Source organism: Leucopleurus acutus (assembly GCF_964270905.1).
Source record: "Leucopleurus acutus genome assembly, chromosome: 11".
Lineage (NCBI taxonomy): Eukaryota > Metazoa > Chordata > Mammalia > Artiodactyla > Delphinidae > Leucopleurus > Leucopleurus acutus.
In genome coordinates, this window is record NC_139152.1 from 45,069,332 (window position 1) to 45,095,790 (window position 26,459).

A 26,459-nucleotide genomic window follows, 5' to 3' on the forward strand; every position below is an offset into this window, starting at 1 on the left:
TTCGTTTTTGTAGGACCTAAAGAAAATCAGGAAGCCTCCTAAAGCACTTGATAGCTTTTTTGATGGGGAGAAGGGCAACAGAGGAGCTCAAGGGTCCCTAATCCCCAGGTCCCTCATTAGGGGGCAGTTGGGTTCCTGGTTAGCCTTTCCCTCTGGACCCCGTAGGCTCAAGCCCCCTTCTCCTACCTCAGTTGGGGGTACTGTCCTCCATGGTGCTTCCCTTTCCCTTCTTCTTAATGTGGGGAAGACCACAGGGCAGTGCCTGGCTCAGCACCCACCTTCCCCCAAAGCTGGCTTCTTGCTCCAAGGAGAGAGCATTGGCCCACATGCCAGAGTCTTGCCCTTTTGCCCAAAGGAGCCTGGTCTTCAGGGCTGCGTGGAAGACAAGTGCCTTCTCTGCCTCTCATCATAGGTGACACTAATCTCCTTAACCAGAACATTGTCCCAGCCACTAACCCATTCTAACTCTCCACTACCCCTGATTCTCCTGCCCAAAGTCTGTACCCTGGTTCCCCAGACAGCATGAAGGAAGATATGTCCCTGCCCCGGGGAAGCAGGGTTATGATGGGAGGGAGGAAGAACACGGGAGCATGTGAATAAAATGGCATTGAACATTGAATCAGGAAGTCCAGCCTCTACTGTTGCTGCTCTTTTCTTTCTTTGCACCCCAGAACAAAGGGTTAGCCATACTGACAAGTCCTCTGTCCCTTAAAGATCTGATGAGGGTACCTTTATCAGACTGGACTACCGTAGGAGCTGCACACGCACAGCCAGAGGAAGAGTTGTTCACTGCGCTCTCATGAACGTGAAGTTAACCTTTATTAAGCACAAATGCTCCAGGCACTTCACATATAGTATTTCATTTAATGCAACAACCCTGCAGGATTGGTATTAACCTTATTTTGCAGACGGGAAATCCAAGGCTTAATGAGGTTAATTAACTTGCCCAAAGTCATAAGCAAGTAAATGTGATTCTCAAGGATTACAAAGCCGTTGCTCATTTTACTGGCTATGCTGTTTTCTTGCACTTTATCTAGGAAGAACAGGACCCAGGCTTTCCCAGTTGTGGCCTCCTGTCAGCTAAAGGCCTAATGGCTGCCTTTCCTCTACCAGTGTCCTCCAGAGAGTAGACGGGGAAGAAATGGATGGATTTGGGGGCTAAGTTAGAGAGTCACTGCCCAGGAGGGAAAGAATACAGGGGAGTGGTGGCTGGGGCTGGGACATTTAGAGGCGTGAGGTCCATGGTTCATGCTCGTGCTGCAGCAGACGTTTGATTGAGGTCTTAGATCTCTGGGAGGGTGACGTTGCCACGGAATAAAAGGGTGGTGGAGGCTGTGACTGAGGGGGTAATGTCCAAGATCGTATCTCTGGCAGAGTGGTCAGTGTTCAAAGTGATGTGATATCTATGGCCAAGGAAGTGGTATCCAAGGTTGTTCCTGTGGCTGAGGAAGTGGTGTCCCCATCTGATGGGGTGGGGTCTGGGGTCTGGGGACGACAGTGCATCCAGTTGTGGGCGATATCTCTGGGATAGCCTTTCTCTACTCGAAGCTGTCGATTGAGGCTCCAGTACTGTTTTCCCTTAAAGAAGTAGACGCGGCCATCCCGCCAACTCATGGCACCTGAGGGCTGGTCTGGCACTCCTGTAAACAACCGCTTGGTTGGTTTGGGGTAGCGGCTGAAATCAGTTTGGGCCAGCTCGTCCCACTGCCAGTAACCGGAACCCTAGGTGTGGGGCAGACAGGGAGAAAAGGAGGATGAGAAGACAGCTTAGGGACCCCCCAGAGGTCTACCCTCAGCCCACAGCAGCTGTAGAAGAACTCCCTTCAAGAGCAAGTCTGCTTCTCTGTGTGAGGTAGCCCGCCCCTCCTAAGAAGGGATTTGCCCTTGCTTTGAACTTCATACCTTAAAGAGGAACACCTTTTTGTTGAGAGGCCAATAGAGAGCAGCATCCAGGTTGGGTTCTACCCTATTCAGCTTCTTAGGGAAGCCAGGAGACATCTTGAAATTAACGTAGCGCCACACCTTGTCTCCTGAGAGCATGTAAGGAAAGAACAAGACACCTCTGTCGCCAGGTGATAGCTTTCAGTTCCTCCATTCCACCGTCTCAGAAACTTCTCATCCCTCCCTCCTTTTATGGATTCTCTGATTATAGGCCCTCCTCAGGTAACACACTGTAAACTAGTCCCCTCACCCTTAAAGAAGTGAATCCATTGCGTCCGAGGAGAGTAGACAGCAGCATCCAGGTTTCCTGGGAGCCCCTCCCAAAGGGCAGACACTTGGAACAAGGGACCCAGCCCTGAATCTGTCACGGTCCACACGTAGTTTCCCTTGAAAGCGTAGGTCTTCCCTCGGGGCCCTGAGAGCATAAGCGTGTCAACAAGTCAAAAAGACAGGGGTCGGGCTTCCCTGGTGGCGCAGTGGTTGAGAGTCCACCTGCCGATGCAGGGTACGTGGGTTCGTGCCCCGGTCCGGGAGGATCCCACATGCCGCGGAGCGGCTGGGCCCGTGAGCCATGGCTTCTGAGCCTGCGCATCCGGAGTCTGTGCTCCGCAGCGGGAGAGGCCACAGCAGTGAGAGGCCCGTGTAAAGCAAAAAAAAAAAAAAAAAAAAAAAAGGCAGAGGTCAAATAAAGACTTGTGGGTATCTCAGGCAGACTAATCATTTGCTGTCCTCTCACAGGCTGATTTCTCAAAAATTCATTCAACTTTAATTCAGAGAGAAGATTAAGGGCAGAGAAGGAGGACCCAGTGTTCAGCCTCTCCTTTATTGTTCACAGCAAATCAGCCCTGGCCCAACAAAACAAAACAAAAGCCCTGCAGGTAGCTGTTCCCCCTTGGGGACCTCCCCTCCTACCCCAGGTGGCTTCCAAGTTGTACTTCCATGTGGGTATAACACCCTCTCTAATAGACTGTTTTCTCTTAAGACTGTTTTCTCCATCCTGCTGTATTTCCAGGTATTTTTAGTGGCCCTCATAGGGTGGCAGCAGAGGTAAATTCCAGCCTGGCCCACCTTTAATTTGGTTCTGAATCCTCCCTCCCCATACCACATGCCTCCTTCCATGGCCACCAACCCCTGTCTGGTGGTAAACTGCCATTGCTCACGCCGAGGTCCAATGTCACTCCCATCTCAAGGTCAGCAGGCCACCCCACTGCCTGCCTACAGCCTAGAGGAGAAGGGTCTTACCCAGCATCATGGCGTCCAGTTCACCACTGCAGGGGTCTGGCATGGGACTGGGTTCTGTGGGCACTTGGGGTACAGTGGGGAGCTCCGTCTCTTCTTCCTCATCCTCTGTCTCTGGGCTTTTCTTGCCTGCAAGGTAACATAATCCTGCTCAGGGAGAGAAGGCACTGGCCTCCCCACTCTTCTACTGTAAGTTCAGCTCAGAGGTCCCATAGAGAGGAAAAGGGAAACCTAGAGAGCTTTCCTTGGTGGGAGGAAAGATCATATTGATATCAGCAGGAGACATGTTTTTAGTTTTGAGAGGCACTAGAAAGGGAGAAGGGGGTTTGCTGGAATGTTCATTCTTCATCCCCTAGAACAGGTATGAGGGGAGAGAGCTCTGGCAGAAAGATTAGACCTGGAAGTGTCAGAAAAACAGCTCTTGGGAGTTCCCTAGTGGCCTAGAGGTTAGGATTCCGGGCTTCCACTGCAGCGGCCTCGAGGCCTGGGTTCAATCCCTGGTTGGGGAACTGAGATCCCACAAGCCATGCGGCAAGGCCAAAAAAAAAAGGAAAGAAAAACAGCTCCTGAAAATGAAGAAGGCCAAGTAACTGGGCAGGAGGAAGAGAAAGAAGCCAAGCCATTTCCCTCCATGAAGATTAGACCTGTCTCTTCATGCCTGAAGAGATACTGGTCAGACTGACCTTCACGATCACTAGGGGAAAGGACTGACCATAGAGAGCCTGGATCCCAGCCACATCATCCGGGTGCAGCTTGAAGTGGGGCCGGTAGCCAGCATAGACAGGGGCCATGAGGGCCTGGGTGTATCGGGAGTGCCCAAGCCCCAGGGCGTGGCCCAGTTCGTGGGCTGCAATGATGCGCAGGTTCACCCCCCGGTAGGTCTCCTCAGTCCAGAGCTCATCTTCATCAAAGTGCACACTGCCCAGCTCTGGGATGTCGGCATGGGCCAGGACCCGCCCTGGACAAAGGCAAAGGTAGACAGGAAGGAGGTCAGAGTCTCCTAGGGTGGAGCATCCCCTGCCTGTTATAAACTCCAATTACTCCATTCCCTTAAAATTCCCCCATGTATATTCACTGTCTCTTGGATACCTCTCACTCCGTTCAGATTCCGCTGTCATCACTCCGTTCTCTCAGGGATGCCCATCACTCTGTCCCTTTACCTCCCAGCCACTCTGTCATCTCTGGCCCTGTCCTCTTTGAGGTATGCCTTGAGCAGAGGAACTTAAACCAACAAAGAAGGCATAAGCTTCAAAGAAGAGGCTTGGTAAGGCCCCAGGGAGGTGACATGCTGCTCCCCAAGGGAATATTAGAAGGTGGTTAGAGAGTGTAGGGTACAGTTGAGCATGGGGGTGGCCTGACATTAAGGTTCCAGAGTCACTGACTCAAGGGGACAGAGGTCTGTGAAGTGAGAGTTGAGAGCTGGTGCCTACCAGGCCCATCAAAGGTACTGGAGCAGTATGGGCTTTGGCGGCCATGGAAGGAGAGGCGGATATCAGCCCAGCCAGTCTTCACCTCCCGGAAGGTCAAGGGAGCCACATTGCTCCAGTACTGGAAGGCTTGAAGCAGGGCTGCCCGGGCTGTGTAGGATGGGAGGGTGGAGGGCAGGTTCAAGATGCGGAAGGTCAGGTGCTTCTTTCTCCAGCGGCCTGGTTAATTGGACCAGAAAATAGATTAGAAGCACAGATACTTTTGCCAGCTCCGAAGAGTTCCCCTGAGTCTGGGCACTCCCTTAGCAAAGCTGTGAAACAACCCCTCCAGGCAAGTGATGATCAGTTAATAACCAGGTGACCATCCATTCAACACTGAGCTCATCCAGGCTGTCTCAGTGCCACCTGTGCTCCACAGCCATGCCAACCCCTCCTCTCCCTCCCTTTCCCAGGCTCAGCCCTCACCCAGCAGCAAGTATTTAAAGGTCTTCTGGTTGAAGGGGTCCTCCAGACCACAACGGGGCTGCCTCATACGGGCCCTCGTGGCGTCATCTAGCTGACCTGAGACTGGCAGCTCAGATGCTTCCTGAAAAGCTCTAGAAAGAGGGAGAGGGATGGATCCAGCAGGGAAGGGGCATCTGGAATGACTGAGAACTGGGGATAGCTCTTTGGCCCCCTGCTGCCCAAGGTGGTGGCTGAGAATGGCCCAAAAGCTCTGAAGCTGATGGGATCACTCCAGGATCCAGTCCTCATAATTGGGACTTCCTGTTCTGCATAAAGGCAATACTCCAGCTTCACCTCCTGTGTTCATGCTCTTATTTGGGTAAAGTGCCATCTGGCGTTGCCTTCTTCCTCTACTGCAATTTCTAACCTCCTTCTGATCTAGGTAAGTGTCCTGCCTCCTGCTCTGGAGACTCTCCCACCACTGCTGCCACCTGAGGGCCTGTCCTCCCTTTGCTTTCTCCCCTCCTGGCTGGACCCATCCCTCCCAGCCCAGCCTGCTCTGGGGCAATTTCATCCATCAGGCGCCGCAGGTACTGTGACTTTTCAAGGGCCTGGGAACATATCTGAGAGCAGAAAGAAAAATGACCCATTAGATCCAAAATATGAAAACTTCAAAATAGAAATAAATAAATCCCATATTAAATGTTTACGAAAGGCAACATCATGTCAACAACTCAGCTCCAACTCAACTCACAGTTTTACATATAAATTATACTTCATGTGGAATGTGACCAAATAATAGTATTTTGGATATAACATGGCATGGAGCCTCCAAAGAAGTGCTTAGGGCCTAGGAAGATCCAATGACTGTGCCCTCATCTTTGAATCCCCATCTCACCCCAGGCCCCACCACCCATTCCCTAGATCCCCAGCGTGGACCTGGGTTAAGCAGAGGTGGGCCTGGGGACTGAAAGGGTTTAGAAGAGAGAAAGGAGACCTTGTGACCTTGACCCTGAAGGCATGCACCTTATGACCTCTCACCTCAGAGCTTCTATGATATCTTCTGGCCTGAAGTCATCAGGTCCTTCTAGAGGCTTCTGTAGGTACCCGTATTGCAACAAGTAATCCTATGATGAGGGTAGGGGTCAGCAGAATAAAAGGAGGTCAGTCTCTGGGTGAAGCTCTAAGTGACCTAACAGCCCATAAGGACAGGAGGGGATAGACGTGGAAGGACTAAAGGAGAGGCACGTTAGGGGAGGAAAAAGGGGAAGGAGTGGAGATGGGTAGGGGTGGACCATGGAATAGAGGAAGGAAGGGAAAGGAAGGCAGTTGTAGGTCAGAAGGGAGGCTTGGATGGGACCATGGAGCAGTTCCTCCATCCCTCCCCCAGCCTGGGTCTGACCTTCCCAGGGCACTCACCACTGCTGCCTCCCTCTCTCCAGGCCCCAGGGCCCAGCACGAGACTGTCATGGGGAGTAGGAAGCCCAGCCACAGCCGCTGCCAGTTCATGGTCCCACCAGGCAAGAGCTCCAGAGGCTGTTTGTGCCCTCTGCCCTGAGATTTCTGGGAGCCTGGGGGAGCAGGGCTAGGTGGGGGTCTCTTCCCTTCAGTTCTTTTCACTCTCTAGTCTCTGGTCCTCGTCATAAAACTTCAGAGGAGGGCAATTGGGGGGAGCGTCAGTAGGAGGTGACTCAGCCCAGAGATGTGTTGCAATTCACCATTAACCTCTGCCCTGCCAGAGAGCGGAAGTCAAGAAGAGCCTCCAACCCTATCCCCCAGGGTCCTCTGCTGGAGACCGAAAGACTTTCCATATTGTCCTGTGGGTGGGTATCCTGGCAGGATCAGAGGCAGAATATCTGCAAAGACTAGGGATAGGGACCATGGCCATCCTCTGAAGCTGGACATTCCTGTGCCCCAGTGACCCTTGGGTAGCAAACCCCTCGTCTGCAACCTTCATGTCTCCCTGTCTGCTCTAGGATAGGAAAAATAATAATAAAACTAAGAGGTAGGAAGCAAGTTGCTTAGGTGCTTGGGTTTCAGGTGAAGGAATGAAGGATGAGATCTCAGTTTCTTTGCATCCAAAACCAAGTTGGGAATTCAGATGCTCTTGAAACCTGCTTGTGTCTGCTTTAATAAAAAGTCATCATTTCGGGCTTCCCTGGTGGCGCAGTGGTTGAGAGTCCGCCTGCTGATGCAGGGGACACAGGTTCGTGCCCCGGTCCGGGAAGATCCCACGTGCCGCAGAGCGGCTGGGCCCGTGAGCCATGGCCACTGAGCCTGTGCGTCCGGAGTCTGTGCTCCGCAACGGGAGAGGCCACAGCAGTGAGAGGCCTGCGTACCGCAAAAAAAAAAAAAAAAAAAGTCATCATTTCAAGCATTTAATGTACCTGGAATGTGTGGGTTGCGGGGAGGGATAACAAGGATACAAGGAAATAAAGGGCCAGAGCCTGCCTGCAGGGACATTACAGATAGGGTGAGACCAACACAAGCACCTGAAATGAGGGGAACCAGGGTGCCAGGCAGGGGGTGCCCCAGCCTGAGGGCCATGGGGCTGTGGGAAGGCTCGCAGAGGAGGCAGGCTTTGAGCTGGGCTGTGAAGGCTGGCTATGAGTTGGATGGAGTAAAAGAGTCCTGAGGAACAGGGACAGTGCAGGTCTTGAGCAAAAGTGCAGAGGGGAAAAAAGCCAGCTGTACCCAGTGAGAGGTTCTGAGGCTGTGCTTCGTTCCTACCCCAGGCTAGGTCAGTGCTTCGGGTGCTGCTTAATATGTCTGTCAAATGAATGACCAGGCTGGGAGAGTGGCTGGGAGCCAGAGTTTAGAGACGGTCTTGAATACTATGTAAGAAAGAAAAGAAAACCTTACAGTTAAAGAACTACTTTGTGTTAGGTGATTCATATATTATCTCATTTAATTCTCACTATCCTCCTATGAGGGAGGAATTATTCTTTTTTTTTAATTAATTAATTAATTTATTTATGGCTGTGTTGGGTCTTCGTTGCTGCACATGGGCTTTCTCTAGTTGTGGTGAGTGGGGGCTGCTCTTTGTTGCAGTGCATGGGCTTCTCATTGTGGTGGCTTCTCTTGTTGTGGAGCATGGGCTCTAGGAGCACGGGCTTCAGTAGTTGTGGCACATGGGCTCAGTAGTTGTGGCTCGGGGGCTCTAGAGCGCAGGCTCAGTAGTTGTGGCGCACGGGCTTAGTTGCTCCGCGGCACGTGGGATCTTCCCGGACCAGGGCTTGAACCCGTGCCCTCTGCATTGGCAGGCAGAGTCTTAACCACTGCACCACCAGGGCAGTCCCTCTGGCCATTTTTTAAAGAGAGGAAATAGAGATTCAGAGAGGGAAACTTGACTAAGGACATGGAACTCCTAACTGGCCTGGCATATATTCAAATCCCTCTGCCAACTCCTAACCCGCACTCTTTCCATGCACCAAGCTGACTCTTAGAGCTTTGTTCTCTAAGTGGTTAGGAGCCACTGAAGTTTCCACCATCACCTGTGCATCACACAACTCTTACATACCATTCAAATGCACAGGGAAGTAGGGATAGGAATGGGGGAAGGGGTTATTGAACTCATGTTTTCAGTGGGACCCCAGTTCTGAGCCCTTCCCCACATCCCAGGCTGCAAGGCTGGCAGGCCACAGGGGAACCCTTCACACCCCAGGATGGAGGCGGGGGATCCTCCTGACTCATATCGTTGCCCTCAATGATGCTGGTCCTCTTGACCCACTCAGCACGCAACTGAGTAATAATCAAGTGACTAAGTCCCAAATGGCCAGTGACAGGCAAGCAAGGACATAGCCTCTGACTGATGAGTAACAGAGGCCGTGACTGAGGCCATGATCAAGGCTGCTGCCCCCAGGAAACGAGGAAGCTTGGGAACCAGCTCCATTCAGCCCCCTGCAGGGCTTTTCTCAGCCCTGCCCTTCTCTTCCTCTTTCCACCCCTCCATCCCTCAATCCCTCTTCTTTTGAGAAGAGGACATGGGCCAATTGAAAATTATATATTTTTTTCTGATTAAAGTCTTCTCTATTTTTTTTCTTTTTTAAAAATTTTTATTTTATTTACTTTTGGCTGTGTTGGGTCCTCGTGGCTGCACGTGGGCTTTCTCTAGTTGTGGCGAGCAGGGGCTACTCTTTGTTGCGATGCACGGGCTTCTCATTGTGGTGGCTTCTCTTGTTGTGGAGCACAGGCTCTAGGTGCGCGGGCTCAGTAGTTGTGGCTTGCAGGCTCTAGAGCACAGGCTCAGTAGTTGTGGCGCACGGGCTTAGTTGCTCCGTGGCATGTGGGATCTTCCTGGACCAGGGATTGAACCTGTGTCCCCTGCATTGGCAGGCAGATTCTTATCCACTGCACCACCAGGGAAGCCTTCTATTTCTTTTTTTTCTGAATAAGATATCCATTGCTCATTATAGTAAATTTGGAAAATACCAAAATAAGCAAGGAAGAGAATGAAAACCACCAGTAAATTCTACCCAGAAGAAAACCACTAGTAATATTTTGATGCATTTACTTGGAACTGTCAGTGGCTCAGAGTTCAGCTCCAGCTCTGCCAGCCCAGCCTCAGCCCCTGGATGGAGACTGTGGGTGGGATGAGACAGAAAGTGAAAGGAAGTAGTGAGCATAGTGGGGGAGGGACAGGAGCTGAGAAGGGTGTGGGGAAAGGGAAAGGAGTAAAGTAAGATGAATGTGATAGCAGATTACTCCCTCCCCTTGGGCACCTCATATAGCAAAAACAACAACAACAAAAAAAAGCGGGGGTGGGGGAATAATGCTTAGGAGTGTATGTTAGTACGTTAGTGAGAGAGATAATGGTTATTATAAAAGGTAAAGGGTGGGCGCTCACGCTGGCCTCGGAGCCACATTCTAGACTCTAAGGAGCCAGGGAAAGAACAGAGTGAAACAGTAAAATTTGCCAAATAGTTTATCTCATTTAAATCTCGACAACAGCCCTGTGGGCTGGTATTATCACCTTCTATGGAAAAGGAGACTGAGTCTCTAACAGGTTACTTTGGGTCACACAGCTAGGAAGAAGCAGCAGAGCCTCAGGCCCAAGCTATGATCTTCGCAGTCTCCCAAGAGTTTCCACAGGCCCCCAAACAAACCCCTTAGAGCCAGGAACTGCAAGCTGGGCATGTGTGCAAGACTGCGTGACTAACTGTTCCCATAACGGCATAATGACCTCCATTTCCGCCAGTCCCCACCCCCTGAGGCGAGCTGACCCAGCTCTTTTTCCCTCTGAATTTGTCATCTCTCACTGGGGGACATGTGTGAATGTGTGCGAAGGGTTAGGACATGCGGTCTGCCTGCCCCAGAGAACTTGAGTCTGAGAGAAAGAACTCCCGGGTTCGTTGGCGGGCTTGCTCCCATCCTGCAAACTGCTTTCCCTCTCTGCCCATAGATTGTGGGAGAAGAGTTTGTATAGAAATATTTTTAATTAAAATATTTTAAACTGTAGCGGCAGGAAGTAGGTAAGATTCTGAGAGTACTTTCTCATGTTCAGGAGCTATGGGGCTGTGGGTGAAGGGCAAAGGTTGGCAGAGGTCTCTAAGCCCAGGAGAAGCCAATCTCCGAATCATCACCCACCCCCCTCTGACAGCATCCTCACCCTAACGGGGTGACCTGGAGGGCTGGACATTCTGGTATATAATGAGCAAGTCTGGGGTCTGAAACTGGAAACTGGAGGTGAGAAAAACGTAGGGTGTAACCAAGTTAGGGCTGGCCTAGATACTGCTCTTGATCTAGAGAAACGTGGGAGAAATATAGTGTCAGCCTCTGGCCTGTTTTCCCCTCAGGGCCCTGAGGGGGTCAGGAGAGAGGGCAGTTTGCCTGGCTGAATGGGATTGAGTTCTCGCCAAGCTGTTATCTTGGAAACCTCTGTTTTTAAGAGGACCCCTCCCCCAACAAACACACACACTCCTTTAATTAGTTATGAGTTCCTAGAAGCCAGATGGGAAGCGATGGCCAGGACTGTGCACAGCTGGATCTGGTTACTAACCGGGAAGTGGGAGGGGCTTGGGGATGGCTCAGGCCTGGGCCAGCATATTCTGTTCCCAGGATACCCCAAACTTCCTCAACCCCCATTACAAACACTTTCTGGCATTCCCTCCCACCCGCACAGGCACTAGCCTACACTGGCTCGGTTGAGAGGACATCAGACCCAAATCCCTGAGCTCTTCGTTTCCTGTCAAGTGTTGGGGAGACCAAGGTCTGCTCCCCTTCTCCAATCCACATACAAAGGTGTTATCCCACAGGACTCCCCTGGAGATGCTGGAGGCTTCTGCTGGTGGTCCCATTACCCAGCACAGTGCCAAAGGGCTGCATGAGAGGATAAATTCTAGCATCTGAAATAAGGAAGGGAGTAGAGGAATGAGTGTAAGTGTTCTTTCAGCATCTGGGATGATAAGGAAATGATGGTAACACAAAGGATTTTTCCTCCTTCTGGGAGTGGCAGCCTTTTCCTTAACAAAACCCAAACTGATCTTTATTGATTTTCCCAAGCGAAGTGGGATGTTGGGGAGCAATTTGGCCTTCTGTCCTCACTCTGTGACCCCAGGTCTGTCGCAATGTTTGGGGACTGTCATGGGCCTGGAAAATCCACATTTGGCTCCCTTTGGTGTTGGCAAAAGTGTTTGATAGGGGGTTAGCCAGGGAAGGAGTTCAACACTGACTTCCCCTTTTGAAGAAGGTAGTAACTAGATGTGGGACGGAGACCTTGGGAAAAACACAAGTTTCTCTGTTTTCTGTCAGGGCAGCAACTGCAGAGGAGAGGGATGTTGGGGTGAGAAGGCTGCCCTTGACCTGGGTGGAGGGGGTATGTAGGGAGACAGTTCTCTTCTGCATCCCCTGTTTTGCCCCTAACTTCAGAAAAATAGTGGGTGTTCACCAGTGTAGTTTTGTTTTTGCTCTGTAGTGAACTCATTAGTTTGACAATGGGGGAAGCATTGACACATTACAAGTATATCCTGCACAGAGTGAGGACGAAAGAGCTCAAGGACTTAAAAGTGACAGAGACACCATATTCCAGCCTGAGTTGGAGCTGCTTTGGCATAGGGAGCACCACTCCTCAGCTGTGAAGGAAGTTTCTGAAAAGGGAAATGGGAAAAGATAGCTGAGAAAGAAGACCATTGAACCTAAGGAAGACTGTATTCTCAGATTTTTTTTTTTTATACAGAAGCTATTCCTACGAATGTGTGCTTGCCTGTTACCCAGTTTTGTAAGACCCCTAGTGTGTGTGTGTGCGCACATGTGTGTTATCACAGGAGTGATGCTTCTATGTTATAAAAAATTGGGATGATACATAACTATCTGCCTACTTTCAAAAAGGAAGCCAGATTTTGATGGGAAGGAAGCACACTGGGAGGAAAAATCAGAGAGATCTTTGAAAACCAAAAGCTGGAACAGGTGGAAAACTATCCAGTTGATCGATGGCCACAAAGTAAGGCTGGCCACTGACCAGAGTAGCCATGGTGATCAATAAGATCAGAAAGAACTGGTTGGCAAGAGGCCAATGTGAGGCCAATGGTGGTGGCCAGTGGCAAAAAGAGTGTAAAAGAGAAGCAAGAGAAAAGGGCAGTCAGGTTGGGGAGCTGAAGAAGCACAGGAAACCAAACCCAGCTTAGATTAAGGTCATGTATTGAAGGCAAATTGAAAGTTGCTTTTCTGACTAGACAAATACAAGGAATGAGTATTCAGCTGTCGTTCATTGCTTTACTTATTGACTCTGTCAGCGCTTTTTAAACTTTCCTGCCAATTGACACATACACACTACTATATATAAAATAAAGAACTAATAAGGATCTACTGTATAGCACAGGGAACTCTACTCAATACTATGTAATAGCCTATATGGGAAAAGAATCTAAAAAAGAGTGGATATGTGTATGTATAACAGGTTCACTTTGTTGTAAACCTGAAACTAACACAACATTGTAAATCAACTATACCCCAATAAAAATTTAAAAAATAGGGGCTTTCCCTGGTGGTGCAGTGGCTAAGAATCCGCCTGCCAGTACAGGGCACACAGGTTCGAGCCCTGGTCCAGGAAGATTCCACATGCCGAGAAGCAACTAAGCCCATGCGCCACAACCACTGAGCCTGCGCTCTAGAGCCTGTGAGCAACAACTACTGAGCCCACGTGCCACAACTACTGAAGCCAGAGTGCCTAGATCCTGTGCTCCACAACAAGAAAAGCCATGGCAATGAGAAGCCTGCGCACTGCAGCGAAGAGTAGCCCCCGCTCGTCACAACTAGAGAAAGCCCGCGAGCATCAACGAAGACCCAATGCAGCCAAAAAAAAAAAAATTTTTTTAAATAAAGTATATCATAAACCCCGGGGAAAAAAACCTTTTCTGCCAAAATTCCCAGATAGATCGTGAAAATGAATATGTAGAGGGTAGAGGTGTATGTACATAACTGTGGTGGTTACTTCCTCAGGGTATTTGTCCATCTCACAATGATTACCCCTTCTCTGTCCCTCTTCCACAGGGTCAAATGGGTGACTTCCAGCAGCCATGTTTATGCCATGTAAAACTAAATATAGAATTCTATGTCAATAGGTTTCCTTTTTTTCCTTTGAGTACTTTAAACTGTCTGCTGATCTCCACAGTTTCTGTTGAGAAACCCATGGTAATTCAAATCATTGGTCCTGGACTTCCCTGGTGGTGCAGTGGTTAAGAATCTGCCTACCAATGCAGGTGACACGGGTTCAAGCCCTGGTCCGGGAAGATCCCACCTGCCACGGAGCAACTAAGCCTGTGTGCCACAACTACTGAGCCTGTGCTGAAGAGACCGCAAGACACAACTACTGAAGCCCACGCACCTAGAGCCCCGTGCTCCGCAACACGAGAAGGTACCGCAATGAGAAACACGTGCACCATAACAAAGAGTAGCCCCCGCTCACCGCATCTGGAAAAAGCCCACGCGCAGCAGCAAAGACCCAACGCAGCCAAAAAGAAAAAAAAAAAAAATCATTGGTCCTCTATATAGTAACGTGTCATTTTTCTCAAACTGCTTTCAAGATTGCCTCTAATTTTTGGTTTTCAACAGTTTGACTGTGACGTGCTTAAATGTGGTTCGCTGCAGTGCGCGGGCTTCTCAACATAGTGGCTTCTCTTCTTGCAGAGCACGGGCTCTGGGCACGCGGGCTTCAGTAGTCGTGGCACATGGGCTCAGTAATTGTGGCTCGCTGGCTCTAGAGCGCAGGCTCAGTAGTTGTGGCGCAATGCCTTAGTTGCTCTGCGGCATGTGGGATCTTCCGGGAGCAGGGCTCAAGCCCGTGTCCCGTGCATTGGCAGAAGGATTCTTAACCACTGTGCCGCCAGGGAAGTCCCTGAGCTTCTTTTTTAATTTTATTTATTTTTAAAATTAATTAATTAATTTATTTTTGTTTTGTTGGGTCTTTGTTGCTGCGGGCTTTCTCTAGTTGCAACGAGAGGGGGCTACTCTTCATTGCGGTGTGCAGGCTTCTCGTTGCAGTGGCTTCTCTTGTTGCTGAGCATGGGCTCTAGGTGTGCAGGCTTGCTTCAGTAGTTGTGGCTTGCGGGCTCCAGAGCACAGGCTCAGTAGCTGTGGCACACGGGCTTAGTTGCTCCGCAGCATGTGGGATCTTCCGGGACAAGGGCTCGAACCCGTGTCCCCTGCATTGGCAGGCGGGTTCTCAACCACTGCGCCACCAGGGACGTCCTATTTATTTTTTTAAATATTTATTTATTTTGGCTGCACCAGCTCTTACTTGCAGCATGCGAGATCTTTTAGTTGCAGCATGAGAACTCTTAGTTGCGGCATGCATGCAGGATCTAGTTCCCCAACCAGGGATCAAACCCGGGCCCCCTGCATTGGGAGCACAGAGTCTTACCTACTGGACCACCAGGGAAGTCCCACTTATTTATTTTATGCAAAGTAATATGTACCTCTTAATCCCCTATCCATATCTTGCCCCTCCCTTCTTTCCTCTCCCCACTTGTAACCACTAGTTAGTTCTCTATATCTGTGAGTCTGTTTCTTTTTTGCTATATTCACTAGTTTTATTTTTTTAGATTCCACATGTAAGTGATATATTTGTCTTTCTTGGTCTGATTTATTTCACTTAGCATAATACCCTCCAAGTCCATCTATGTTGTTGCAAATGGCAAAATTTCTTTTTATGGCTGAGTAGTATTCCATTGTGTGTGTGTGTGTGTGTGTGTGTGTGTGTGTGTGTACATATATATGCACATCTTCTTTATCCATTCATCTGTTGATGGACCCTTAGGTTGCTTCCACATCTTTTTTTTTTTTTTTTTTTTTTTTTTTTGCGTTACGCGGGCCTCTCACTGCTGTGGCCTCTCCCGTTGCGGAGCACAGGCTCCGGACGCGCAGGCTCAGCGGCCATGGCTCACGGGCCTAGCCGCTCCGCGGCATGTGGGATCTTCCCAGACCGGGGCACGAGCCCGCGTCCCCTGCATCGGCAGGCGGACTCTCAACCGCTGCGCCACCAGGGAAGCCGTGCTTCCACATCTTGGCTATGGCAAATAGTGCTGCTATGAACATTGGGGTGCATATATATATATATACCTAAGCATGGAATTGCTGGGTAGCATGGTAGTTCTATTTTTAGTTTTCTGAGGAATCTCCATAATGTTTTCCGCTGTGGCTGACCAAGTTACATTTCCACTAACTGTTGCTGAGCTTCTTTGATCTGAAAATTTATGTCTTTCACCAAATTTGGGAAGTGTTCAGCCATTATTTCTTCACAGAGTTTTCTACCCCATTCTCCCTTTCCTCTCCTGTGACTCCAATTAAATAAATGTATATTAGATTTCTGATATTATAGGTTTCTGAAGTTCTGTTCACATTTTTCAGTCTTTTCTTTTTCTCTATATTCTTCACACTGGATCATTTCTCTTGAACTATCTTCAAGTGCACTGAATTTTTCCTATCTCCAAACTGCTATTAAGTCCACTCAGTGATTTTTAAATTTCAAATACTGTATTTTTCAGTTCTAGAATTTTCATTTGGCACTTTTTTATAGTTTCTAGTCTTCTGCTATTTTCTATTTTTCCACTTATTATGAGCATATTTTTCTTTACTTCATTCAGAATCGTTATAATAGCTCCCTTAAAGTCCTTGCCTGATAGTTCTGATGAGTTATTGTATCAGCCCAGGTCCAACCAGGAAAGAGAAACCACATAGCAATTTAAACAAGAAAAGTTCAACATGCTAATGGGACTTCCCTGGAGGTCCAGTGGTTAAGACTTCTTGCTCCCAATGCAGGGGGCCTGGGTTCGATCCCTGGTCAGGGAACTAGATCCCGCAGGCCGCAACTGAAAGATCCCACATGCTGCAACGAAGATCCCGCACTCAGTAACAAAGATCCCACATACCGCAACTAAGACCTGGAGCAGCCAAATAGATTAATTGATTAATTAATTAATTAATTTTTAAAAATTATGCTATAGTGGTGATCATTTTCTAACATACAGAACTATGGAAACTATTTTGTGCACCTGGAACTAACATAGTGCTGTAGTTCAGTTATACTTCAATTTAAAGAGAAATGAATTAGGGGAGTTCCCTGGTGGCTTAGTGGTTAGAATTCCACGCTTTCACTGCTGTGGCCCAGGTTCAATCCCTGGTGGGGGAACTAAGATCCTGCAAGCTGCACAGTGAAGAAAAAAAAACAAAAAACAGAATTAAACTATAAACATTGACAGATAGTGGATCGTAACAGAGGTAGGCAAGGCCACCAATTAAAGAAACAGAATAGGGCTTCCCTGGTGGCGCAGTGGTTGAGAGTCCGCCTGCCGATGCAGGGGATACGGGTTCGTGCCCCGGTTCGGGAGGATCCCACATGCCGCGGAGCAGCTGGGCCCGTGAGCCATGGCCGCTGAGCCTGCGCGTCTGGAGCCTGTGCTCCGCAACGGGAGAGGCCGCAACAGTGAGAGGCCCGCGTACCGCAAAAAAAAAAAAAAAAAGAAAGAAAAGAAACAGAATAGTTCCCAGGCAAGACAAAAAAAAGAAAAAAGAAAGAAAAAGAAGAAGGAAAAAAAGGAAGAAAGAAAGAAAGGAAAAAGAGGAAAGAAAAAGTAGGCCCATCGAAAGGAGTTTTGTTAGTCATGGAGGCATTAAAAAGCGGTCACAGGGGCTTCCCTGGTGGCGCATTGGTTAAGAATCCGCCTGCCAATTCAGGAGACACGGGTTCAAGCCCTGGTCTGGGTAGATCCCACATGCCGCAGAGCAACTAAGTCCGTGCCCCACAACTACTGAGCCGGTGCTCTACAGCCCACGAGCCACAACTACTGAGCCCATGTGCCACAACTACTGAAGCCCACGAGCCTAGAGCCCGTGCTCTGCAACAAGAGAAGCCACCACAACAAGAAGCCCGCACGCTGCAACAAAGAGTAGGCCCTGCTCGCCGCAGCTAGAGAAAGTCTGCATGCCACAACGAAAGGCCAACGCAGCCAAAGTTTTTTTTAATTTTTAAAAAATTATTTAAAAAATAGCAGTCACAGAAGCAGACACTGGCAATGGCCATCCAAGAACTGTATCGAGAAAATGAATCTTGGCAATAGACTTGAGTATTCAGGCCATTTGACAAGGCCATTCCTACTGTGAAAGTAAATACACCACATAGTGTAGTCTGATGCCTTCAGTCCTTTTAGTAGTATAATTTACTTTTCAAATCCCAATTTCCATCCTGCAGTAGGTTGAAAAATGTGCCTCCCGAAAAAGACATCCATCTCTGAATCCCTGGAACTTATTACCTTATACGGCAAAAAAAAGTGGGAGAGGACTTTGCAGATGTGATTAAATTAAGCATTTTGAGAAGCGGAGATTATTTTGGATTATCTGAGTGGGCACTAAATGCAATCAGATGTATCCTTACAAAACAGAGAGAAAGGGAGATTTCACATACAAATAAGAGAAGACAGTGCGACGACAGAGGCAGAGGCTGGAGGGATGCTGTCACAAGCTAAGGAATGCTGGCGACCACAAGAAGCTGGAAAAGGCCAGGAATAGAATCTCCCTTACAGCCTCTGAGGGGAGTGCTCCTTTGCTGCACCTTGATTTTGATCCAGTGACACTGATTTTGAACTTCTGGTATCCAGTACTGTGAGAGCATAAGTTTTGTCTGTTTTAAGTCACCATGTTTGTGGCAATTTGTTACAGCAGTCATGGGAAACATGCATGTTCACCAAGAGACCTTCTGAATATAATTTGGTGAACCAAATCAGGAACAATGTTTGTGGGAAGGTAGAGGGCTGGTTGTGCTGACCCAAGTATTCTGTTTCTCATGGCAGATGTAGTATGTGTAAATTGGTAAATTGACACTATAGTTTATATATTCTGGTTTATGCAAGTCTTGTGAGCTTGACTAATATGAGTCTGACCCCAAGATCTCCTCTCTGTGCTGACAAAACCAGATGTCTGACCCTGTGGGGTTATTTGCAAGACCCTGGCCATGGTAAACACACCAAGAAAATTAACACCATCTTGTTGAGGTCTTTTGAGAGGCATATATCTGGTCTCTCCCGGTTATTCCATGATCTTACCATCAGTTCTCTACTTCAAAACTTCATTAATAATAACTTTATCATGGGACTGACGTTTAAAAAGCCTTCATATTCCTTATCTCATTTAATTCTCATAATAACAATGTTGCAGACTAGGTTTTATCTTTTTTTTTTTTTTTTTTTTTTTTTTTGCGGTACGCAGGCCTCTCACTGCCGTGGCCTCTCCCGCCGCGGGGCGCAGGCTCTGGACGCGCAGGCCCAGCGCCCACGGCCCATGGGCCCAGCCGCTCTGCGGCATGCGATCCTCCCGGACCGGGGCACGAACCCACGCCCCCTGCATCAGCAGGCGGACTCCCAACCACTGCGCCACCAGGGAAGCCCTATCATTATTCTTATTTTTATAGTGGAGCAAAGTAACATTCAGATCAACTAAGTTTTGCCCATGGCAAGTGGAACTGAGATTTGAACCCAGGTCTTCTAGGTCTGAACCCTAGTGACTAGAGTCATTCAACAAACAAACATCTATATTGTGTTTCATTATGCACTAGGTACCAAGAACCAGGAATTCAGATACGAATAAAACTAGTCTTGTTTCTACTGCCATGAGGGGCTTCCAATCTAGTAGGAATAAGTATGTAAAAAATGCAAAAATGTTTATACCAAGGGCAGAAACAAGTGGATCAGAAATCACTGTACCTTACGTTGCACATTAGAAACTATAATTCACTGAATCTGTGTTTGTATTTGAGTGTTTTAGCATTGTTACAGCCTGCACATTATTATCTGGGACATTATTGCTAGATAAAATATTGTTTGTACAATCCAATTAAAACAAGCTTGCCACCCAAGAAGAGGAACTCTAAGCAGAGGGATTTACATTAAACAAAAACACACTTGGAACTAATTCTATGTCTGTCTACGTTAACTGCTTGCTGAATATATAAGTAGTTTATAAAGTGTTGTTCTTTCCAATAATTTCATGTTTCTAAATTAGGTTAAATAATCCATTCAAATATCATTAACCTTAGAAATACCTGAACTCAGGAAGACCCGACCCTTTCTCTAGATCAGTTCTCCATAGTGGCTGTATCAATTTACATTCCCACCAACAGTGTAAGAGGGTTCCCTTTTCTCCACACCCTCTCCAGCATTTGTTGTTTGTAGATTTTCTGATGATGCCCATTCTAACCGGTGTGAGGTGATACCTCATTGTAGTTTTGTTAGGAACCAGGCCGCACAGCTGGAGGTGAGCGGTGAGCTAGTGAGCGAAGCTTCATCTGCCGCTCCCATCGTTCGCATTACCGCCTGAACCATCCTCCAACCCCTGCCATCCGTGGAAAAACTGTCTTCCACAAAACCGGTCCCTGGTGCCAAAAAGGCTGGGGACCAATATTCCTGATTTAGGTAGTGCCTGGTGAGATAGTCTCATGTGTGCTGAGCAGGAGAGGTAAACCAGACTCTTAAATTACTTTAATACATGGGCCTATGTGATAAGTACCATGAGAGACATATAAGAGGCCATAGAATTTGGAGACAGAAACAACCATTTTCAGTTGGAAGATTCTGAGAACAGTTAACAGATGAGTAACTTTGCAGCTGATCTCTGAAGGATGGATAAAACATTTTAAAATAAACTTCAGGGACTTCCCTGGTGCTCCAGGGGTAAAGAATCAGCCATCCAATGCAGGGGACACGGGTTTGATCCCTGGTGGGGGAACTGAGATCCTACATGCCAAGGGGCAACTAAGCCAGTGCGCCACAACTACTGGGCTCGTGCGCCTCAAAGAGAGAGCCCGCTTGCTGCGAACCACAGAGCCCTCACGCTCTGGACCCCACGCACCACAACTACAGAACCCACATGCCCTGGAGCCTGCCCAGCCACAGCTAGAGCGAGAAAACCCGCACACCACAACTAGAGAGAAGCCCACGAGCCACAACTAGAAAGAAGCCTGTGCACCACAGTGAAGAGCCTGCTCCACAACGAAAGATCCCACATGCCTCATGAAGACCCCTTGTGCCGCATCTAAGACCCGACACAGCTATAAATAAATAAATAAATAAATAAAAAATAAAACAAACTTCAATTTTTAGTTTATTAAAAATGCATATTTACTGTAATAAATTTAGAACATAAAAATTACATAAAAGAAAAGAAAAATCATCTATAATCCCACTACCCAGAAATAACCACCACTAACATTTTGCAGTATCTCCTCTTAGTCTTTCCATGTAATTAAGTGTTCTTCTTAAAAAGAACATAGTTGTTTTTTTAAATTTCTCTATGGCAGTCTGTTATACATCATAGTATATTTCATCAATGGCTTGTTTGGGGACATTAAAATTGTATGCTTCGGAATTCTCTGGTGGTCCAGTGGTTAGGACTCCGCACTTTCACTGCTGAGGGCCCAGGTTCAAGCCCTGGTTGGAGAATTAAGATCCCACAAGCCATGTGGTACGGCCAAAAATAATTGTATTCTTTATTTTTGTGTTATTTTTTCTCATTTTGTTTTTGTAAAAATACTCTTAACAAAACATCCTTGTGACTAAATCTCTACATACCTCCTTGTATTTTCCTTAGGACAATTTCTTGCAAGAATAATTTCTTTGTCCAAAAAAAATCTTTTTTAGGCCTCTCATTAATATTTTTAAAAATTGTTGTAAAATATACACATTTTAATCATTTTATAAGTAAAAATGCAGTGGCATTAAGTACATTTACAACATTGTGTAACTATCACCACTATCTATTTCCAGAACTTTTTCATCAACTCAAGCAAAAACTCTCTACCCATAAAACAGTAACTCCTCATTCCACTTCTCCCAGCCCCTGTTAATCTCTACTCTACCTATTATCTCTATGAATTTTCCTATTATAGGTACCTCATTTAAGTGGAATCATATAATATTTGTCCTTTTTTGTGTCTGGCTTCTTTCACTTGCATGATGTTACCGAGATTCATCCATTTTTGGCATATGTCAGAATTTTATTCATTTTATGGCTGAATAACATTCCATTATATGTATATATCACATTTTCTTTATTCATTTATCTGCTGACAGAAACTTGGGCTTTTCCTGATTTTTGGCTATAGGCCTTTAATATTTTTGACAAACTGTCCCTACAAGAAGACTTTAACAATTTGCACCAGCAGAAGTATGACTGTGCCCATTTCTCTGGTACTTATGAACACTATACTCTTTTTTTTTTTAAACAACATAATAATCAAGTATATCCTATTGTTGTTTTACTTTTCATTCCTGATAAAGAGACACTATATTTGGAAAAACAAAGATAGCAGTGCAAGTCAGAAGACAATGGAATGACATCTTTGAAGTACTGGAAAAAAAAATGCCAACCTATAATTCTATATCCAGTGAAAATTGAATTGTCTGTTTATTTCTACATGGCAAAGTAATCCGACAAATTAGCCATCCCACCATTTAATTTAAAAAAAAACTAGAAAACTGTACAAAATAGATGAACTGTTTTCAGATGTTGGGCAAAAGCAACACAGGATTACAATCCATGAGAGAAAAGGAAAGAAAACAAATTATGTGAGCCTTTCAATTCTCCCAACTATCTGACCAAAGATATATTCCAGACAATATCACAGGAATGGGAAATCCAAGCAGAGTACAGTGGTTTTGCTGAGATAAAGGGACAGAGATTAGATTTTGGGAAGGCTGAAGAGGTGTGATTCTGTGGAAGAGAGTACTAGAAAGAAGAGAGCTATGTGAAGAAAGAGCTCCACAAATTTTCATAGTGGCCCTGTGAGTCTTTGACTGAACAATAGACTGCTCATGAATGGGAATGAGAGGGGAGACTCCATGAAACTGGCCAAAAATCAACTATCAGGTAAAAAAAACAACTGCTGAAGAATTACAAAGTGTATAATTACTGGCACTTACACAGCGATGGGAAAATTAGACTTCCAACCAGTCAGACTGAAGAGACGTTGTTGAATACTCAGAGTATCCAGTAGAGACTTCACAAAAGCTATGCCTTAGGAGTAGGGCACCTACAAGCCTGAGAGTAAAGCTACCCTAGACCTACCCTAACAAAGTTTAAAAACATGCCTCAAAAGTATCAAGCTGATATTCAAGTAAATTAGCTGCCTGCCAGAACAAAGCCCAACACTCTTTAAAGGAAGGAAATAAAATCCAGAAACTCAACAATGTAACATTCACAATGTCCAGCATCTAATAAAAAATTACTAGATAGGGCTTCTCTGGTGGTGCAGTGGTTGGGAGTCCACCTGCCAATGCAGGGGACGCAGGTTCGTGCCCTGGTCTGGGAAGATCCCACATGCCGCGGAGCGACTGGGCCTGTGATCCATGGCCTCTTAGCCTGCGCATCCGGAGCCTGTGCTCCACAACGGGAGAGGCCACAACAGTGAGAGGCCCGCGTACCGCAAAAAAAAAAAAAATTACTAAACATACTCCTTGCAACCATCAAATAAATAAATAAGTAAATACATAACATAAAAGGGAAAATGGGATCTATAGCCAGCAGAAAAATCAGACAATAAAAATAGACCCAGAGACATTCACAGAAAGATAGACAAGATGAAAAGGCAGAGGGCTATGTACCAGATGAAGGAACAAGATAAAACCCCAGAAAAACAACTAAATGAAGTGGAGACAGGCAACATTCCAGAAAAAGAATTCAGAATAATGATAGAGAAGATGATCCAGGACCTTGGAAAAAGAATGGAGGCAAAGATCAAGAAGATGCAAGAAATGTTTAACAAAGACCTAGAAGAATTAAAGAACAAACAAACAGGGGTGAACAATACAATAACTGAAATGAAAAATACACTAGAAGGAATCAATAGCAGAATAACTGAGACAGAATAACGGATAAGTGCCCTGGAAGACAGAATGGTGGAATTCACTGCTGTGGAACAGACTAAAGAAAAAAGAATGAAAAGAAATGAAGACAGCCTAAGAGACCTCTGGGACATTAAACACAACAACATTCACATTATAGGGGTCCCAGAAGGAGAAAAGAGAGAGAAAGGACCCGAGAAAATATTTGAAGAGATTATAGTTGAAAACTTCCTTAACATGGGAAAGGAAATAGCCACCCAAGTCCAGGAAGTGCAGAGAGTCCCAGGCAGGATAAACCCAAGGAGAAACACGTGGAGATACATAGTAATCAAATTGGCAAAAAATTAAAGACAAAGAAAAATTATTGAAAGCAACAAGGGAAAAATGACAAATAACATACAAAGGAACTCCCATAAGGTCAACAGCTGATTTCTCAGCAGAAACTCTACAAGCCAGAAGGGAGTGGCATGATATACTTAAAGTGATGAAAGGGAAGAACCTACAACCAAGATTACTCTACCTGGCAAGGATCTCATTCAGATTCAATTGAGAAATCAAATGCTTTACAGACAAGCAAAAGCTAAGAGAATTAAGCACCACCAAACCAGCTCTACAACAAATGCTAAAGGAACTTCTCTAAGTGGGAAACACAAGGGAAGAAAAGGACCTACAAAAAAAAACCCAAAACAATTCAGAAAATGGTCATAGTAACATAAACATCGATAATTACCTTAAATGTGAATGAATTAAATGCTCCAACCAAAAACCAGAGACTTGCTGAATGGACACAAAAACAAGACCCATATATATGCTGTCTACAAGAGACCCACTTCAGACCTAGGGACACATACACACTGAAAGTGAGGGGATGGAAAAAGATATTCCCTGCAAATGGAAATCAAAAGAAAGCTGGAGTAGCAATACTCATATCAGATAAAATAGATTTTAAAATAAAGAATGTTATAAGAGACAAGGAAGGACACTACATAATGATCAAGGGATCAATCCAAGAAGAATATATAACAATTATAAACATATATGCACCCAACATAGGAGACCTCAATACATAAGGCAACGGCTAACAGCTATAAAAGAGGAAATCGACAGTAGCACAGTAATAGTGGGGGACTTTAACACCTCACTTACACCAATGGACAGATCATCCAAACAGAAAATTAATAAGGAAACACAAGCTTTAAATGACACAATAGACTAGATAGATTTAATTGATATTTATAGAACATTTCATCCAAAAACAGAAGATTACACTTTCTTCTCAAGTGCACACGGAACATTCTCCAGGATAGATCACATCTTGGGTCACAAATCAAGCCTCAGTAAGTTTAAGAAAATTGAAATCATATCAAGCATCTTTTCTGACCACAATGCTATGAGATTAGAAATCAATTACAGGGAAAAAACATAAAAAACACAAACACATGGAGGCTAAACAATACGTTACTAAATAACCAAGAGATCACTGAAGAAATCAAAGAGGAAATCAAAAAACACTTAGAGACAAATTACAATGAAAACACGACGATCCAAACCCTATGGGATGCAGCAAGTTCTAAGAGGGAAGTTTATGGCAATACAAGCCTACCTCAAGAAACAAGAAAAATCTCAAATGAAGAACCTAACCTTACATCTAAAGCAATTAGAGGAAGAAGAACCAAAAAAAAAACCCCCAAGTTAGTAGAAGGAAAGAAATCATAAAGATCAGAGCATAAATAAATGAAATAGAAACAAAGAAAACAATAGCAAAGATCAATAAAACTAAAAGCTGGTTCTTTAAGAAGATAAACAAAGTTGATAAACCATTAGCCAGACTCATAAAGAAAAAGAGGGAGAGGACCCAAATCAATAAAATTAGAAATGAAAAAGGAGAAGTTACAACAGACACCACAGAAATACAAAGCATCCTAAGAGACTACTACAAGCAACTCTATGCCAATAAAATGTACAACCTGGAAGAAATGGACAAATTCTTAGAAAGGTATAACCTTCCAAGACTGAAACAGGAAGAAATAGAAAATATGAACAAACAAATCACAAGTAATGAAATTGAAACTGTATTAAAAATCTTCCAACAAACAAAAGTCCAGGACCAGATGGCTTCACGGTGAATTCTATCAAACATTTAGAGAAGAGCTAACACCCATGCTTCTCAAACTCTTCCAAAAAATTGCAGAGGAAGGAACACTCCCAAACTCATTCTATGAGGCCACCATCACCCTGATACCAAAATCAGACAAAGATACTATAAAAAAAGAAAATCACAGACCAATACCACTCATGAATATAGATGCAAAAATCCTCAACAAAATATTAGCAAACAGAATCCAACAACACATTAAAAGGATCATATACCATGATCAAGTGGGATTTATCCCAGGGATGCAAGGATTCTTCAATATATGCAAATCAATCAATGTGACACACCATATTAACAAATTGAAGGGTAAAAAACATATGATCATCTCAATAGATGCAGAAAGAGCTTTTGACAAAATGCAACACCCATTTATGATAAAAACTCTCAAGAAAGTGGGCATAGAGGGAACCTACCTCAACATAATAAAGGCCATATACAACAAACCCACAGCAAACATCATTCTCAATAGTGAAAAGCTGAAAGCATTTCCTCTAAGATCAGGAACAAGACAAAGATGTCTACTCTCACCACTATTATTCAACATAGTTTTGGAAGTCCTAGCCACGGCAATCAGAGAAGAAAAAGAAATACAAGGAATACAAATTGGGAAAGAAGAAGTAAAACTGTCACTGTTTGCAGATGACATGATACTATACATAGAGAATCCTAAAGATGCCACCAGAAAACTACTAGATCTAATCAGTGAATTTAGTAAAGTTGCAGGATACAAAATTAATGCACAGAAATCTCTTGCATTCCTATACACTAATGATGAAAAATCTGAAAGAGAAGTTAAGGAAACACTTCCATTTACCATTCCAACAAAATGAATAAAATACCTAGGAATAAGCCTATCTAGGGAGACAAAAGACCTGTATGCAGAAAACTATAAGACACTGATGAAAAAAATTAAAGATGCTACCAACAGAT

General features: G+C 45.6%; 1 protein-coding gene across 1 annotated transcript; it reads right to left on the minus strand.

Moving 5' to 3' along the window:
- Positions 1–843: 843 nt before the first annotated feature.
- On the minus strand, positions 844–6,682 carry MMP19 (matrix metallopeptidase 19). Its single transcript, XM_082850966.1, has 9 exons — positions 6,471–6,682; positions 6,093–6,178; positions 5,073–5,203; positions 4,611–4,826; positions 3,893–4,138; positions 3,184–3,309; positions 2,192–2,356; positions 1,903–2,030; positions 844–1,722 (listed from the first exon to the last, which is right to left on the minus strand). Exons 1-9 carry the CDS (start codon positions 6,558–6,560, stop codon positions 1,387–1,389), a joined length of 1,524 nt encoding a protein of 507 aa, XP_082707092.1. The 5' UTR covers positions 6,561–6,682; the 3' UTR covers positions 844–1,386.
- Positions 6,683–26,459: the final 19,777 nt, after the last annotated feature.

Coding starts and splice junctions, on each gene's coding strand:
- MMP19 (XM_082850966.1), bottom strand. CDS start 6,560: ATGAACTGGCAGCGGCTGTGGCTGGGCTTCCTACTCCCCATGACAGTC. Junction 5,204..6,092: donor GATATCATAGAAGCTCTGAG/GTGAGAGGTCAT, acceptor CCCTCTTTCTAG/AGCTTTTCAGGAAGCATCTG. Junction 4,827..5,072: donor CTTTAAATACTTGCTGCTGG/GTGAGGGCTGAG, acceptor CCAATTAACCAG/GCCGCTGGAGAAAGAAGCAC.